Here is an 18,883-nt window from a genome sequence, read left to right as displayed (position 1 = left end):
AAAATCAATTACTATTTAATGTTTTTTCCATCAGTGTGTGATGGAAAGTTTCCAGAGGAACTTGGGTTAAAATTGCAAAACAGTGTAAAATATAGGAACATGGTTGGGTTTTAATTATTGGATTTTTTAATATACTATCAGAAAATATAGCAGTGTGCGGTTTTTCAAAAAAGGCAGAAGAATTACTCTAAATGATTAATTAAGCAAAACCAGAATACAGTAGACTGCTTTGTACAATAAATAAAAATCTGTTGATACAGATGTAGAACACCTCCAATCCAAACATTAAAAAAGATCAGCCAACCCTATATATAGAACAGTGTGAATTTGCTGAATTCATTAATGAATAACTTCATGGATTAGACCTTGATAGATGGAGTGCTTATATCCAGATGTTTACTGTGATTTGTCAATGGCCTTGTACTTAATCCTCCTGAACAGGAAATAAGAGTCTTTTCTCTGGGGTCTCCCTTGGGGACTGTGGCAGTCTCTCTCTCTGGCCTGAATCATCTCAACACAGGATCAGGCTGCTCGGGAATTAACCAAGTAGAGGAGGCATGGATTTGCCTTTAACCCCTTCAGTTTCTTCTCGGCTTCAGATGGCTTCCTCACCATCTGCCATGATGTGAATGTTATTTAGTCATGGTGAAGAAAAAAAAGGAGTCACTCATGTTATCCCACGAAGCATATTTGTGGGGCCCCTGCCCCCACAAAATGTGTCAAACCAAGCATGTCTAGGGCTGTGGGCAGATCAAGCCTCTAAATGCTGGTATATCTCTTTCCACATCTCATTTTTATTTTGGTGAAGCTGCAGCTCCACAGCCACTGTTAGGGATAGGGATGGCCCAAGAGGGAGTATTTGTGAAAAGACTCAATGTCCCCAAGGTGTCCTTAGTCAGGTATACCAGCAGATGTGTAGTGTCTGTGTGTGTGTGTGTGTATGGGTAGATGAATGCAGCCTCTGCAGACTACCTCTGTTTCTCATTTCTCAACAAGTGAGACCCCCACATGGGATGGATCACTCATTTTGTCGCGTGCAAGTGTGCCACTGAACGACAGCTCCCAGCAGCCACACTGCCGCCACTCCTGCTATGTACTGGTGTGTACTGGATGCCGCTCATCAGCCCATGATGGCTTGGACCAGCCAGTTACATCTGTCCCAGTACTCAAGAGCAGAGGGAGGCCAGCGAAAAGCTGAAAATGCAGCAGAAGAGGAGGAGGCAGTTACAGAAGTCTCATACACACCACCACACACAGCTGACCTGGGTATGTATTATTCATGTCCCTGGCATGATGCTGTGCAGGGCATAAGGATATGATCCTTCTTTTCTACCCGTGGAAGTGTTGGTAAGGTCGTGTTGGGGATGCAGCCTGCCTTTAGGTGAAAGATAGAGAATCTCTAGCTTGGACAGTGCTGCTTCTGCAAAGCGTGCATGAGCCTCCTATAGGCGCTAGCTGGTAAAGTAGGGAATCTGAAAAGAAACACATTTCGGCAGCCCCTTGATGCTGCCTAATCAGGGGAGTCCCATTTACAGCCTCAGGAGAAAACGTGCAAATAAGGCTGCCAGGGTAAGCCACTAATGGTGCTGTGGGGGAGGGGGAAGCAACGCTCCAGTCATAGAGGATGACAAAAGGCATTGTAACTGGATGAGAAGAATTCAGTGGAAGTTAGAGAGAATGGCAAGTTTTGGTGTGGATATGCTGGAGCGTAAGGGACTGACTGCATCTGTGCATGTGCTCAGGGTAGAAAATACTTTTTACTAGAACACAAGTAGGGGAAGAAATAAATTCTTTGTCAGGGAATGGCCGGTTAAAACATTAGTAGCACATATCAGCACTACTCTGCATGTCATCCTCTCTGTTCAGTATCTTGGGTTTCTGCTGGTAGGACTGCTTTTCAAGAAAGTGTTCAGTCTTTTCATCACACTCAAAATACTATGGATGCTAAATAAGAATTGCCCTTCAAAATTCCCTACTTGGAGTGGATGTTTCTTGCCCTTTAACATCATCCTCCCACTTTCTCTTCACCCCTTTCTTCCCTCTTCCTTTGTATCCACGTATACAGATACCATACTAGATTCTCAGAATTGTTAAAAGCTGCAAAGACAGTAGTTATATTCTACTCAAACATTATACAGAGCAGGGGTATTTTCCTGCTATATCAATTAATAATGTACATTTTCTTCATAGGGTTTTCAGTGAGACTTTCAGCAAGATGAACGAGGGCGAGTCTGTCTTTTTTTTTCTGCACTTCAGTGTAATCCGATCCGCCTGCAAATACAGGACGTGAATACTACAGCACAACATTTAGAAGGGCTAGAAACTTGGGTTTTAATCAAGGGAGAATTTAAATTCAGCGTAATCTCTCCCAGGCGTCAGAGAAGTGCTGCTCCCCGTTTTTGATGAAGGAACAGCAGAATGGATACAACCCTCTGAGAGGCAGCAAGTTCACTGGCCCTCTGTGCACCTTCTTCAGCTCTGCGTGGTGCCCACCATCAGCCTCCCGAGGCTGTGTCCCCAGAAGGCTGTCTGCCAGAGTCCTGAGGATGCTTACTGCCTAGGGGAATTTTTGACAGTGCCTCCAGGATTGAGAAGGGAAGTGTAGGAAGAGGGTTAAGAATGGATGGGAGATGCTTGAAAGAGGAGTGGGGGAGATCTGTGACAGTTACCATGTACATGTCCCTCCAGAGGGCTGTGGTTTGTTCTTGGAGTCTGTGGGGACTTGTCTAATCCCATGACAGGTCAGATAAATGCCGGGCAGTTGCAAGCAAAAGCAAAATGTAACCCTTGTGGGAAGAGGTTCCTGGAAGCATGTTTTGTCGACATGGAGAGGGTCTCCTATGTTCAAAGGCAGGAACTGCAGGCTGAATGAAGAAAGTATAGAGGTGAAGGAGCCGGCACAGGTGCCAGCAACCCGTCTGTTTTATGTTGTGTTAGTGGTTATATTCATATGCAGATTAAAGCAATTGAGTGTCTGTGGATGCCTGTGACTAACAAAGGGACATATTCACTGAGCAGACTCCAAAGGTGTTTGTAGTGATGGGCAGGTGTCACAGTTCCTGGGGTGCAAATTATTAATTTTGACTAGCATTGCCCCCGGGAGATCTATATGAACTTGTCTAGGGATGTTTCTTCTTGAAATAAATTATTATTCCTGAGGCAAGGTTTGGAGGAAGAATATCTGGCATTAGAGGAGCTGACAGAGCTGGAAAACAGAATAATTTTCCAGTGTGCAAGCCCTTCCTCCGGTTATAATCCCTGACATGCATTGATAACAGATCAGCCATTACTTGTTGAGGTGCACAGGTGTGTCTGTATTTAGTGCAGCGTTTCCTAGTCCCAAAGGGTATTATAGTACATTTTGCAGGTTTGATACGCTATTCCATTAAGTAACTGTAAATCAAAGGGACATTCTTTTCAAAGGGCTGCTCTAGAAAAGTTATCTGTAATTTTGCTTCTAGGAATTACTTATGTGAGTAAAGTGGTCCTTTACTTCACTGGCACAGTGGCAAAACAGTGATTCTGTGTTCAGTTCTCTGAGGTAATTTATGGAACACAACTGTGTTATGGGCAAATCATCACTTATGATATCACATTTATGTTTTTATATTTTGTCACTGTTTTTAATATCTTTGGGCATATTTCATGCACAGAGGTAATGTCTTAAATTAAGTGAAAACCCACTTATTCCAGTGAATCTAGGTAAACTACTTGATGGAGCTATGAGTAGTAGGTAGTACCACAAGATAGTACCCTTGTGTAGTACCACAAGGATTCAATAAAAATGTCACTGCCGTGATGCCAACTGGAAGGCAAAATGATTTTTCACTTAATATTTTCTATGCTTGATTTTGCTAGAAATCCAGGAACTCCACAAGTGGAGTCATATGTATATGTATAGGTTTCAATCCTACAGTATTTGTATACATATTTAGTGTATTCTCCTGTAGACCTTGAATAGAATAGATGAGTTCATGGTTTCAATATAGAAAATAAGATCTTAGCACTGATTGTATTACTGAACTGTAATTGAAGTCATTGTGTAAAGCTGCTTCAATTCATTTTCTCTAATAAAATGTGCATCTACTGAAATGTATCAGCCTTGGATGTGGGTTTAAGAACGCATCAAAGGATCCCAGTTTGCAAAGGCGAACGTGAAGGTAGCCTGGTAGAAATGTTGACCGCTGGCTGTGGAAGCGTCATTTATATGAGCTGCATCATTTATATGATAAACTGGTAGAGAGGAGCGGGGAGAGCAAAGCAAGGAAAAAAAAAATTACAATCCCTTCCTTTGTTCTCATTACTCGGGGGAGGGGGGGGAAGAACATGACACACGCCAAGAGGGGTCTGGAATCCCCGGGGCTTTCGATGATGATTTTCATTTTAGGTGAGTGGGGGTTTATAGCCAGAACCCTCCCTGCGCACAATCCCTTTAGCGAGTAATCCACGCGTGGGGGCCCCGCCGTAATCCCTGGCGGCGGGGGCGGGCAGCGGGGGCGGGCAGCGGGGGCGGAGGAGCTCGTCGTTGGGGGGCTGGGGAGTGAGCGAGATTCCCCCCTGACCCCCTGCCCGGGCACAAGTGGCCCAACGGCCCCACCACCCCCTCCGCCCGCCTTCCCCCCTCCCAGGAGCGGTCCCTGAGCCGCCCCCGCCACGAAACCCCCCTCTCCGCCCCGGCGCGGCGGTCCGGCGGCACCTGTGAGCATCCGCAGCGACCGCCCCGCCGGGGGCCGTCGTGCTCCCCTCGGGCGAAAGCCGCTGCCCGGAGCGTGTCCCTGCCCCGGTGCGGGGAGGGGATGCGGTATCCCGGTGCACGGGGAAAGCTGCGGCTGCCTGCACGGGGGCGCGAAGAAGGGATCCTCTTTGACGTCAAGCGACCATAATATAACGATCGCTCGTTCATATCCGGGTCCCCGGGCGGCTCCCCCGGGCCGCGGTCGGCCGCCGCGCAGTGAGGCGGAGGCGGGCAGGGCAGGGCAGGGCAGGGCGGCCGCCCGGAGGTGGCCGGCGGCAGCGGCAGCAGCGGCGGAGGGGAGGGGAACGCAGCGCAGCATGCCCGCCGCCTCAGACGCGCCTGCCTCCTGCCGCCGCTGCCCATGGAGATCGCGCTGGTGACTCTGGAGAACGGCGGCGCCACGGCCATCGCGGGCGGCGAGGATGCCGCGGCCAGCGGCGGCGGCGGTGGCAGCAGCGCCCGGGCCCGGCGGCGGAGCGACTTGCTCCACATCGCCAGCTCCGCCGCCGCCGCGCCGCGGATGAGCGACTGCAAGGAGGGCGTCCCGCCGCCGCCGGCGGACGAGGAGCGGGAGCGGCCCCCGCCGGACCCCCGGGGAGGTGGCGGGAGGCGCCGCAGCTGCAGCGCGGGCAGCCCGAGCGGCCAGACGGCGGCACGCGGAGCGCCCCCGCCTCCCCAACCGCCACCCCAAACGCCGCCGCGCGCCCCGCGCCCCGGTGCGGCCGTTGAGATGGGGCCCCCGGAGGAAGGTGGCCACCGCCGGGGCATGGCCATGGCGGCAGCGATCGAGGAGGAGGAGGAGGCGGCGGCGGCGGCGACAGCAAACCGGAGCGCCATGCACCACCAGCGGGTGCTGATCAACATCTCGGGGCTGCGCTTCGAGACCCAGCTGGGCACCCTCAACCAGTTCCCTGACACGCTGCTGGGGGACCCGGATAAGCGCATGCGCTACTTCGACCCACTCCGCAACGAGTACTTCTTCGACCGCAACCGGCCCAGCTTCGACGGAATCCTCTACTTCTACCAGTCCGGGGGCAAGCTCCGCCGGCCCGTCAATGTCTCCATTGACGTCTTCGCTGACGAGATCCGCTTCTACCAGCTGGGTGAGGAGGCCATGGAGCGCTTCCGGGAGGATGAGGGCTTCATCAAAGAGGAGGAGAAGCCTCTGCCACGCAATGAGTTCCAGCGCCAGGTCTGGCTCATCTTCGAGTACCCGGAGAGCTCCGGCTCAGCCCGGGCCATTGCCATTGTCTCCGTGCTGGTCATCCTCATCTCCATCATCACGTTCTGCCTGGAGACCCTGCCGGAATTCAGGGATGAGAGGGAGATGCCTGTGCCCCTGCCCCCACAAAGCGGAGGTTTGAATGGCACAACTGGGGACTCCCCACCCATGCAGCCACCCAGTAGCCTCTCTGACCCCTTCTTCATCATCGAGACGACCTGCGTGATCTGGTTCACTTTTGAGCTCCTGGTCCGCTTCTTCGCCTGCCCCAGCAAGCCAGAGTTCTCCCGCAACATCATGAACATCATCGACATCGTGGCCATCATCCCCTACTTCATCACCCTGGGCACTGAGTTGGCCCATGAGCAGCAGCAACCTGGGGCTGGCAGTAGCAATGGGGGCGGAGGCCAGCAGCAAGCCATGTCCCTGGCCATCCTCAGAGTCATCCGCCTGGTCAGAGTCTTCAGGATCTTCAAGCTCTCCAGGCACTCCAAGGGACTGCAGATCTTGGGACAGACTTTGAAAGCCAGCATGAGGGAGCTGGGCCTCCTCATCTTCTTCCTCTTTATTGGCGTAATCCTCTTCTCCAGTGCTGTGTACTTTGCTGAGGCAGATGACCCCGAGTCTCATTTCTCCAGCATCCCTGATGCTTTCTGGTGGGCAGTGGTAACCATGACCACTGTGGGCTATGGGGATATGCGACCTGTCACTGTTGGGGGGAAGATTGTGGGTTCCTTGTGTGCCATTGCAGGTGTGCTCACCATCGCCCTCCCTGTCCCTGTCATTGTGTCCAACTTCAACTACTTCTACCACCGAGAGACTGATCATGAAGAGCAAGCTATCCTCAAAGATGAACACAGTAGTGCTCAGGGCAGCACAGCGGGGGGAGATGTGAAGAGAAGATCAAGTAGAAACTCTCTGAACAAATCTGTTGTGCACTTGGAAAACAGTGAGGGGTTCAACAATGGTACCAGCTCTTTAGAGAAAACCAATATCAAAGCAAAAAGTAACGTAGATCTCAGAAAATCCCTCTATGCTCTCTGTCTGGACACCAATAGGGAAACAGACCTGTAAGGAGAGGAGAGAGAGTTCAGAGATGCAGAAGAATTTGCTGGTATCAGAAACCTACTACTATAATTATTTTTTTGGTACCAGTTAGTTTTTTAAATTAGGCTATATTTTATAAATTGGTCACTGTCCTGAGCAGTCCTCCAGGAATACATGTTTTTATGTTCTTTTTCCATGACACAAAGGGTCACCTATTTTTAAAATAGACTAAGAATAAGCTACGCTCCGTGATGCAGGAGCTGGTAAACTTTGACAGTGCAAAGTCTAATTTGTAGAAACTTATTTTACCAAGTGGTGGTTGGTTTTAAATGGGTCATTTGTAACTGACTCAGTTGCTCCAAGTTTAGTATTAAAGAGTTAGGGGATGTGTGTGTGGAGAATGAATGGATTGGTGGCAGAGGGAGGTTGAAGTTTTTTGTACTGTAGTTTCAAATTGAAATTATTCCAATATATTTTATATCTGTAAAACTGTATTTATGGTTGAAAGGGGATTTCTTAGTCCTGTGAAATACGACATTGTTAAAACACTAGCAACATTAGCAGACCAGCACTTTCAGAGTTTTCCACTTGTGATCAGTACAGATCTGGTTATCTAGTATGTGAAGTGAATTTGGTGCTTTTAACCCTATAGCAGAAGTCTTTTATTGTCATTGATATGTTAGTTTATTGTGAGCCTTAAATTATTAAATATTGTAGATATACTTCTTTATAAATAGTTTTATTAATTACCTTACTGTTTCAGAATTTCTAAACAATTCAGTCCTGTGCTTAGTGTCCCCGCTCAAAAAACTTTATGTGCAGCTTTTTTTTTTCTTTGTAGTTTCACAGTCTAATAGCTTTGTTATATTTTTGAGACTGAAAGAAAAAAAAATGTTGTCTGCTGTTAGTGGTTTCGATCCAAGTGCACAACAGATCAAAAACATGAGGGAGTGGATAGATACAACAAGAAAGTAGAATATGAGTGCAATATTTGCAAAACTGTTTTCATTGTACTCTCCAGATTACTTGGGCATGTGTATCAGTCACCTTTATGTATCCATACCATTTGTGTACACAGTTCAGTGTTTTTAATTATCATAGACTGGAAATGGAAGGCACTTAAAGAGACTAACATGGCATGCCGTGCTACTTAAACAACCGTTGCGTGGCTTATATCTTCGACTCAGACGGAAAGCATCACCTTTCATCAAAACACATCTGTGTTTTCTTTTTATTTCCAAACAGAACCTTTTCAGTACTGTGGATTTTACAGTTAAGATGTTGTTGAAAGACAAATGAGACATTATCTTCATTGTGATAACACAGCACTGTACAGCTTACTAGTGAAGACTGACACAAATTTGTTTCTTTACTTTCAATCAAAGAGCTGTGTTATAATTTTTCTTGCAAAGGACATTTCTGTTTTCCGCTCAAACTTCTGTTTTATTGCTGAAGGATGTTTCATGCCTTTACCACAGACAGTGGCACAGCAAGACTAGCACAAAGAGAAGTCTTGATTGTCAACGCTCAAGGTTTGTTTCTAACAAATTTTCTAATACTACTGAGTAAATACTAAATCAGGATTTTAATTTATGCAAGTACCTCAGATATATGTACTGTGATAAATTTAAATCAGCTTTGCAAAACAGCGCTTTTACATTCTCTCACCCAGACACAAATTCTGCTTACCCATCCCTTACCATGCCGTTTAATGATTATTGCCAAATGCGTAATGTCTTCCTTTCCTGTTCAGTAAAACAGGCATGGTACATGCCAAACAAGTAGTATTTTTCATGTTTAGTGTAAAGAACTGTCACACAGAGCTCAGCCCAAAACCTAGGGGTGAGGGGGAAGGAGGTTGAGTGTCATAATAGAGAACAGGATCTTTTACATTAATTTTAGATGATGATTTCTTGGCTAGTTTGCTTTTTTATTTAGATGAGGAATGATGATGTAGTATGCTGAGAAACTGCAACGAAACTGGCAGACAAAGCGCCCAGTCCAGCTGCACTCCAGACACAGGCAGATCTGTTTGCTTTAGTAGGAGCTTTTGCATCCAGGTGAAGTGCAGAATTAGCCCTTTGGTGAGCCTGAATCTAAAATGAAACAAAGATTTGGTGTAACTGCGTGTTGCACATGCTGAGACCTAGGTCGTTGTGGACTTACAGTGGAGCTTTTTGCTCAGGCAAGCAGTTTGATTGAGTGATTAAATCTATCAGACTCGCCTGAATAAGTACCAAACAATTCAGTAAGTCTTTCAGAATCTAATTTTGTTTGTGTCTTCCTCTAACAACTACCCTCACCTTCCTGACCACTTTTGTCTCCTGAGGTTTGCTCTTGCAATGCGTATTGTGCTGAATTAGACTGTCAGCTCCTCAGAGCAGGGGCAAGGTGTGTATACCGTCCCTTGTTTAACGGTGAAACCCTGCTTATGGCCAAGGCTTCTGGATATTGGTGATCTGAATTACATAAGGGTAAGTATTGCAATTAGTGGTGTTACACCAGTATAAAACTGATGTAGGTGAAAGCAGATCAGAGCTATGGGGAGTGGGTTGAGCTTATTGCTGAATGGAAAGGGAAGGCCTTGTCTTCCTCCTTCCTTTTCAGTTTTATTCCTCCCATTGTGTACCCTTTTGTTGCTTACCCTGGTTTCGTTAAGTGGTTCTGGTTTTGTGCAAGTACATGTGCAAGTGCTGCCTTCTCTTCTAGGAGCTGCTTGAGCTCACTAATCTGGCAGAAAATCCAATGCAGCAGCAACAATAACAAAGTAGATATTTTTCTGTCAAATTAGTGAGTTGGAAAGCAAGTTAGTGCCAGGGTCAGTGCAGGGAAGGGATGGGGAAGGTCAGTGGTGCAGGAAAGTGAGGAAGCAGGGAGGAGTGAAGTCCTCACTCTTCAGTGGCAGTGAACTGTTAGGTTACCACAACTGCTTTTTGCACCTTACTTCACGTTTGCCGATACCACAGGACTTGGTCTTGCAAGGTGCTGGGGGCATTTAACTTCCCACTGGAGCCAGTCTGCAAAATTCGTCTCTGGATTCCAGCATATGTGCCCTGCTATAACTGAGAGTGGGATTTGTCCCAGTCAAGATCAAGGTCTATGACAGCAAAATACCGATTGCTGCATAGGGTTCTATGCAAGCTTGTCAAATCATTCCTTGATCTTCAGTTTGAACATGCTGCATTTCTCCATAATAAAACAACAGAACTTTACAATAAAAAGAAGACCAATTATTCTCAAAATATGGTTGAAAATATTTGTTTGGCTTGGCTTTCTAAACAGTTGTCAAGCATGGTTCAGGCAAACTTGGCTTTGATGCCTTCTTTACAAGGATGCATAATTTCTATTGGCTTATAAGGCAGTAAAGGATTTGCTTTCTAATGAGAGAGGTTGCTGCCTGACACTGAGTAATACAACCAGAAACATGGTTAGATCATAATTCAGCAAAGCATTTTGCATGGGCTCAGCTTTAAGCACATGCTTAGGTAAAGCATTGCTCAGCATGTGTACTAGATGCACTGACCTTTGAGATTGTTACTTAAAGATGAAATACATACTCTGCTGAGACCTTAGAGCCATCAGTTCCTATTGGACTTTGTGCAAATATTTAGGTACGTCGTACAGTTTGTGAACCTGATAACAAGTGGCACTGCAGGACACTGTAATCAGAACACCCGATTCTTATTACAGAAAGTGCTTATTCCTGCACTCACTACTCATCAGAGCAGTTCTCTTGACGTGATCAGTTGCAAACGGAGTACCAGGATTGTCTGCATGAAGAATTGCAACTTTGGCCTTGATAAGAGTATAATTGCACTTTTCAGCAGTGGGAACTTGCTTTTGCTGTAATTGATTTTGGTGTCAAGAAGCTTCGTAGAGTTCAGTAGGCAGCATGTATCTGTGCCTGGGATACAGTGCAGAAGCCTTATAACATGCCAATGCAAACTTCTGCCGCAAAAGAATATGAGAGAAAGAGAGAACCAGATCACTCTGAGAAGGCTCCTGTAAATGTGAAACAGGAAGAGAGTTTAAACTGTATGCCAATTCTAGGCTCATTAAAAGAAGGAAATCTGTCCAAACCATTATTGATTTTATGTTAGCTGACCTGGAATGAAAAGCAATCTGAATAAAATCTCTTTGGAATATCAAAAGCCACAAGATACCAGAGCTTAATGAATAGTAAATCATTGCAAATGTTAAAAAAAAAAAAAAAAAAAAAAAAAAAACCAACCCAAAACAACAAACTAACACTTCCTAACACTTCCTTGTAAACTCTTTTTAGCTAGGAGCTGTATCATGGAAGATTTCTCACCCCACACATGCCTATATGCCATGGTCATTGATGGCTTTTAATTTTGTGTGAGACAGTATGTATTGAAATGCATTAACCTTCCATTCTTCCATTGGGATGCTGAAGTGAATATTCTTTTGGGTCACCAGTAACGTACATTTAGTTTGCTTAGCCTGGCCTCAAGGGGAGTCTACGTTCCCATTGCACTTTTCCGTCATTCTAAAAAATGATAAAACAGTAACAAGCAGTTATATAACACCATTCATCTCCTACCACTTTATGAACAATGGTACAGTGATCTTCTGTATACAAACATGATAAATAAATGGCTGAGGAAAGGAAGACTGAGCCTTTCAAAGGTAGAGAGGACTAGGAGAAGCACAAAAATGAATGCGCTTGGCTGGCCTGGGACATCTAAAATGTGAGATCTCGCGAAGGAAAGGAAGGGAGGAGAAAGATTCACCCTATGGTCTCCTTTATGGTCTCTTGCGTGGCTCTTGGTGGCTCTGCAGGCAAGGGCTGTATGCCAGCATCTGTGGACTGTGACCCATCTGGTGGGGTCACTGAACACAGAGGGAGAGTTAATGCTGCTTTGAGCAGCATGAACAAATCCCTGTTTTGTGTGCTCTTTTTATTTGGACTCTCTAAGGAGAAAACACCACTTCTGCTGGCTGTTCCCTGGCCTCTCATGCTGTGACCACCACTGTTCTGCTGGTGGTGGTGGGGGCTCTTGATTCACAGCACACTGAGCACTGCTCTGAAGTAGCTTCCCTTCTCCATGCACTGCCGTTCACCTCTAATTAGGTAGCAAAGCAAATATTGGTGCACTTTCAGTCTCAATAGAAGGTACACATATATACTTAAAAAGCCTTCCTCTCCTGAAACATACCAGTGAAGCTAGTTCTGAGATAAAACAGAGGGACCATTTAGTGGCATGCAACAATGCCACTTAGCTGTAGTGAGGAATGTAGCTACCTAGCTGAGATTTGTTCAGGTCATTTGGCAAGATGTCATGACCCGTAGTGAAATTTGACAAGGGCCTGCAGGCAGATTGCTGCCACGTGTAGGGAATAATGAAAGGAGGGCTTTAAAGACCTAATCAAGACTTTGGCCTTGCTGCTTGGCTAGTGATGGGATCGCTGTGGTGTATCGCAGCCAGTGTGTGTTGGAGAGCTCTTGCTAATAACAAGGTTGATCCTGTTCAGGACAAGATGCTTTAACAGCATCTGCCTGCTTTTGATGCAGCTTCAGCCTGTCATTGTGTGACCACCAGTTTCACCTCTCTCTGTAGGCTAACTTAGTTACAAACATTTAAAAACTGAAATAGAAAAGGTCTTTATAATAATATAGCCTATAAACAATCAAAACCATTGTTCCAAAATCATTCTGGCAAGGCTTATGTTATATTCAGCACCACAAAATAATTTTTAGAACATATTTAGTGTGTTTGTAGCTTTTGTAAGGTTTGGTTTTGGTGTGGGGCTTTTTTTTTTTTGTTTGGGGGTGGGGTTTTTTTTTGGGGTTTTTTTTGTTTTTTTTTCCCCCACTTTCCAGCTTGTTACATTTCTGTTGCTCTTGCCTTGATTTGGGACCTAAGGGTTCTGATACTCTTCAGTGAACCTGGGTCATGCTGTCTGACATCAGTGTGTCAACTCATAGTTGAATAAACACAGAAATTCTCCAGTAGCTACGCGTGTGTTCATTGGCCAAAACATCCCCCGTACTTGTATGATGAAACATTGTGAAAAATGAGGCTATGGTATCATTAAAATAATATGAAATAAGAGGCTTAATGTTAATTGGAATAGGAAAAAATTAAAGCTCATAATGATATGACTAAAGAATTAATTGGAATTGGAAGTTGCAAATATAAATATCAACTTGTTTAAATAAAAAGAACAGGATTCATACAGAATTAGCATATATATTGCAGTGCTTTCTCAATTCTGTAATCTAGTAATGTAGTGTCCTTATTTGGTATTTTTTGATTTCAAGTTTTTATATTGTATTTTTACCAGGGCTGAAAAAGACAGAACCAGAGACAGACTCAGAGTTGTCATTAACCAGTTCCTTGAAGATGGCTTGTTTATCTGGAAGCATTTTTTTTTCTTCTTTGTTTTTCTCAGTAATATCAATTGATGCAATAAAAGCTTATTTCTCTCTTCATAAGTACTGCAAATAAGCATGTTTGCATAGTTCGCATAGCTTTGTTGAAATCACCTAAGGATGGAATTCAATAGCTAACAGCTCCAGATGCCCACCACAGTATCAGCACCGACTAACTTTGTTTTGTTCCCCACTGTTGTAAATGCATGGGACTTGACTCTGTCCTTGTACCAGCTTGTGTGCACCATTCCTTTGGATGTGCAGCTCAGCCACCCTCTGTAAGATAATCACATATTTTTGCCAATGTGATGAATCTGACTCAGCAAAGAGTTTGCGATTCTGCACTCTAAAATCCCACTCCAGGGCACAATGAACATGTCGTCCAATTTAGGACTAGCTTTGCATTGCCTGCTTTCAGGCTTTCTTTAAGAACTTTGGGCTTGGAACAGATACCTGAATTTTGTTCTCATTGATGTCTGGGTGAATCCGAACCAGTGCTGTTAAAATCCAGTGGCTCTGACTGCAATCTTGTTTCCGTTGTCCTGAGACAGATGCAACATCATTTTTTTTTAGTGAATTTTTCTTATTTGACTTGGTGTGACATGAAAATGAGGCTACTCTTTCCAATGGAACAATTTTACTTTGAATTTTCGGCAAATTGACCTGATTTCCAGAAATGACCTGATCTGTTAGTAAAATTAATAGCCTTCTTTTAGCTGGCAACAAAGTGTTTCCATTAGAGCATGGGCTTCGCAGCACACATAGTCCATGTGATTACTGCAGAATTAATTGTTTTCCAGATAGAACTGAGAATTTACCAAAAGTAATCTACAAATTTTCTTTTGTAGAAGTAATTCACTCATGTTCACTGTCATCAGGAGGATGTTCCCAAAGTTCTAAACTGAAAGAGGATAGATTTAGATTAGATATTAGGAAAAAAAATTTTTACAATGAAGGTGATGGAACACTGGAACAGGTTTCCCAGAGAGGTGGTGGATGCCCCATCCACGGAAACATTCAAGGCCAGGTTGTATGAGGCTCTGAGCAACCTGATCTGATTGGAGATGTCCCTGCTTCTTACAGCGGGGTTGGACAGGATTACCTTTAAAGGTCGTCTCCAACTCAAACCATTCTGTGATTCTATGAAATCAGTGCAGGTTGTAACAATTGTCTGACATGCAGAAGACAAAAAAGAAAGATATTGTCTCATTTCTGTGTTTCAGCTGCAGCATGCCATAGAGACTGTCATTTGTGATCTTGTGGGAAACAGCTTTTAAGCAGCACACGTTAGCTGCATTTTTAAAAAAACATTCTGTGTTGTTTTCTCTTCTGTAGTTTATGTCACCCATTGCAGTTCTTCTCACATGAGCAGTGAATTAAACTCAGGGTTCCCCAGTCTTCACTGATAATATCTGAGAAATGCAGATACAAGATGGAGAGCTGCTTCTGAAAATAGGAGTGATTTGCATTTTTGCTTTCTCTTCCAACTGTTCTTGGATTACCCTGGCTCTTAGCCTGCAGCTTAATACCTCACTGCTCACGTCCTCCCTTCACTTTTATCACACCGTATATTTGATAGTGATAGCAGTCATTACTGCAAAGCAGTAAGTGGCAGAGCTGTCCTGCTGCTGTACATATATGTGATTAGTACGGGACATTCTACAGCTGCCTCCCTTCAGTTTCATGGATGGATGCGTGGCTAGAGATGGTTGTGTTAAAATTGACATAGGAAAGCTTGTTACTAGAGAAGCTACCTTGGATGGAAATCTGTAACAATTCCCCAGTGGACAGTGGTAATTCAACCCTTCTCCAGTTTTCTGACAAAGCCAGTTTGGAGATAAATGTTGTTAAAATATACTTCTGTCAGATCACGTCTCCAACCCAGGCCAGACAGTGATGGTTTCCGTGTGGTCTCTTTCCTGTAGGTGAGGAGTACAATGAAACCTTGCAGCTCTTCTCATGAGAATACAGTTGCATAATAAATACTCATTCACGGTTGCAGTTTGGATGAAGATACTGAAGGAAGTGGTGCAATTTAAATATATTAGACTGGTAGCACAGCTATCTAAGGGGCTGAGGTGTGTACAGGGACCAGAAGCTGGTAGTGTTAAAATTCCTTTCTTTCTATGGTTGCACTTCAGTGGTGGTATCTTAGCACTTAGTAATTCCCTCAGAAAATCTCACAAATCCATACCAAGGTTTTGTTTTCTCCCTCTAGAGTTAGTAGGGATTAGTTAGATTCTAACATACTTCATTCTCTCAAGCAAGTTCAACAAATTTAATACCTCTTCCACCTCCCCTCCCTCTCCCTCCTCCCTGTTTAATTGTAAGTAGAAATGCATGTGGTTGGTGGGGGGGTGCAGCTGAAAATTATTTTAATTATTTAAGCAGTATAGCCTTATAATTTTTTTTTCTATTTTGTTTAAAATGATTTGAAAATCTGAGGGGGTGTAATCGAGGGAAGGCTTTAATGTGAATTTGCAGAGCAGATTTTGAGTTCCTTAGTTCAGAAAACACTATAATTTTTTAAGGCAGTGCTGCATAAGAGGCTTACTTAAAGACAAGAAAGGTTAGTGTGAGAATACATACTGTTGTTATTATTATGCAATTAATTCTAGGAATGTTTTAATTAGGAAATATAATCTTTAGTGTGCTGAGAAATTCTGGCCATGCAAGAGAACTGATGCAAAGGTCAGTCTGGAGGGTGAAAAAGATTGTCCTGGGAAGGAATACCCTCTAGCTAAAGCTTAGGCATTGTGCTTTGAAGGAATACCATTCCTCAAGCCAAAGGAGAAGCAAAGGGCAGAGCAGGTGTCTATAGCTGAGATATCAGGTTATTTGCCTAAGAAAGGGATGGTGGCTTCCAGAGTTGTTGATTTCAGCTGCTGGGCAAAATGACTACACAGTATATCTCAGGATCATGTTTTAAAAGTTTGCTCAGTGCTTTGAAAGAAAGGATACAGGTACCTGTCTTTAGGAGAGTGTTCTAAAGTGTGGATCCAAAGCAGACACTGGCACCTTCCTGCAGGCCTAGTGGAATAAGTCCCGGTAAACAGAAAATTTTTGGTGAGATACACATAACCCACTTTTCTCACAGAGTATCTCTAAATGACCTGTTCCTTGGGTTACAGTGTGTTGAATATTTAGAGATGATCCAAACCTCCCAGTGCGCAAAAGCTCTCTAGCCAGGTCATTTCAATCTGGATTTCTCTGGAGCCAAGAGGAGCACAGATTCTTCAGTGGCCCTATCTGTCTCTGTGACTCAGGAAGCACAGAGGAGTACTGACAGGTATGCATAGCTTACTCACGTATAGTGGTTGCAACAGGTAAACTACTACAGTAATGCTAAATATTATTATTATTACACAATGGAAAAGAAGTGATTTATTATTTGAGGCTAAATAATTTTCTGACTTGGTCTGATAGCAGTATTCATTTGACTGCATAACAGTGTTCACAAGCTTGTCCTGATTGGGTTTTGGAGGATTTTTTTTTTTTCCCTTCAAATTTTAGCTGTTTTCTTGACATTGTGAAATGAAACCACCTTAAGCAGGTGCTGGAAAAATAGCAGGGGATATAAGAAGGATCTCAGTGATGCAGTGATCTCAGTGATAACAGAGCAGAGGCTGAGGAGCGTAGAATTATGGAGCATGAGAGAGAAGTCCCTCTGAAAGGTTTGGAAGCACTGTGCATTTCAAAATGGAATTTGCACTGCTTCTTGCTAGTGGAAAGTGGGGTAGGTTCTGTTCTTAATAAGGAAGCTGGATAGTCCACTAAAGAGGAGATACAAATTCTCATAGACATCCTGACTGCATCTATATTAGAACATGAAATGTGCCCAGGACCATTCTCTGGCACTGAGGCCAATTGGCATGCAACAGCCTGTGTTCATACTGTTAGACACTCCCTCTAAAACAAGGTGGCCGGAGGCAGATTGGCTAATGGCCTCAGTTCATGGTCTGTGCTGATTCCCACATTGTGCCTAGGAAGTATTTGGGAGAGAGCTCTCTGATACAGACTTACAAGTGTGACGAGGGGCCTTTAACAGTATAGTTGACTGTGATTAATTGCCTCGGAACATTCCTTCAAATTGTTTAACAGACAGGTGTAGATATTGCTCAGTTTCATGCTTAGGGCTGAGAAGTATGCCCTGCTTTGATGCTACATGGCATCTTGCCCTCAGGCAATTTCTTGGAATATCTTAGAAGCTTTACACATTCCCCCTGTTGGTACTTTCGTACCTTGAACAATAATCAGTCTCTATTCATTAAGCACAGTTATTTCTACAGAATCATAGAATCATAGAATGGTTAGGGTTGTAAGGGACCCTCAAGGGTCATCTAGTCCAACCCCCCTGCAAGGAGCAGGGACATCTTCAACTAGATCAGGTTGCTCAGAGCCCCATCCAACCTGACCTTGAATATTTCCAGGGGTGGGGCATCCACCACCTCTCTGGGCAACCTGTTCCAGTGTTCTACCACCCTCACTGTAAAAAAATTTCTTTCTAATATCTAATCTAAATCTACCTTCCTCTGTTTTGAAACCATTACCCCTAGTCCTGTCACAACAGGCCCTACTGAAGAGTTTCTCCTCATCTTTCCTGTAGGCCCCCTTTAGGTATTGGGAGACCGCTATAAGGTCTCCCCGGAGCCTCTTCTTCTCCAGGCTGAACAGCCTCAACTCTCTCAGCCTGTCCTCATAGGAGAGGTGCTCCATCCCTCTTATCATCTTTGTGACCCTCAAAATCTGTTCTCACCTAATTCTACTTCCACCTGAGCTCATCTATATGCAACTATACTAAAAGTCATCACACAAACCCTCAGCTCTTCTAAGTGCAAATGGAGGAACACAAGTGAATCTGACAGTGAGAGTGAGATACTATTGCTTTTTGTTCTTTTTTTTCTGACTGACTGGCTTTCCTGTTTGCACAGCCCTAGTGTAGCCTATACCTTGTGCTTCTGTCACTGCATCTCATAATTCTGCTTAGGAGCTGTGATACAGTTGAGACCTTGGTGGTTAAGCACATACCCTGTTCTTCCTCTCTGGCAGGCTGCACTAGAAGATAACTGGAAATTAAAAAAAAACAAACAAACAAACAAGGAAGGGAGTGGGGAGACACTCCTAACTGCATACAAAGAAATTCAGGCAGGATGAGACCTGCAGAGATGTCACTGAGGCCAGACTCCTTCCCAAAGAGATGGTCAGCCTTACCTAAATGATCTTCTGCAGATGTTTGCCTGGCCTGTAACTGGCATGGACAAGGCCTTTCTGTGCTAGTCCATGGAGTTTACACTGTGTGTTAAGTTTACTTCCCTTTGCATATATGCTAAAAGGATAATTTGGCCCTAAACTAATTGCAACTTGAAATGGGAGTAACTAAAGGCTAAAACAAATATGTAATTTCTGAGCATTGTTAGCTTCCAAATGGCTTTGACCTCTCTAAATCCATTGAGATAGCCACAGAAAAAGGTACAGCAACTAA

The 18,883-nt window shown here is 44.3% G+C and overlaps 1 protein-coding gene across 2 annotated transcripts in view; it reads left to right on the top strand.

Moving 5' to 3' along the window:
- The first annotated feature begins 5,096 nt into the window (after positions 1–5,096).
- LOC104473618 (potassium voltage-gated channel subfamily A member 1) overlaps positions 5,097–18,883 on the top strand; it is a 34,415-nt gene continuing 20,628 nt past the window's right edge. For both annotated transcript variants that reach the window (XM_010129077.2, XM_086762592.1), the window contains exon 1: positions 5,097–8,536. In XM_010129077.2, coding sequence (XP_010127379.2) covers positions 5,097–7,031 — 1,935 coding nt within the window. In that variant the 3' untranslated portion in view covers positions 7,032–8,536. The remainder of the gene's footprint in view (positions 8,537–18,883) is intronic.

Source organism: Chlamydotis macqueenii, chromosome 1, assembly GCF_036417535.1.
Source record: "Chlamydotis macqueenii isolate bChlMac1 chromosome 1, bChlMac1.mat, whole genome shotgun sequence".
Lineage (NCBI taxonomy): Eukaryota > Metazoa > Chordata > Aves > Otidiformes > Otididae > Chlamydotis > Chlamydotis macqueenii.
Note: the sequence above shows the minus strand (reverse complement) of the source record. Positions and strands in the feature narration are given on the sequence as shown.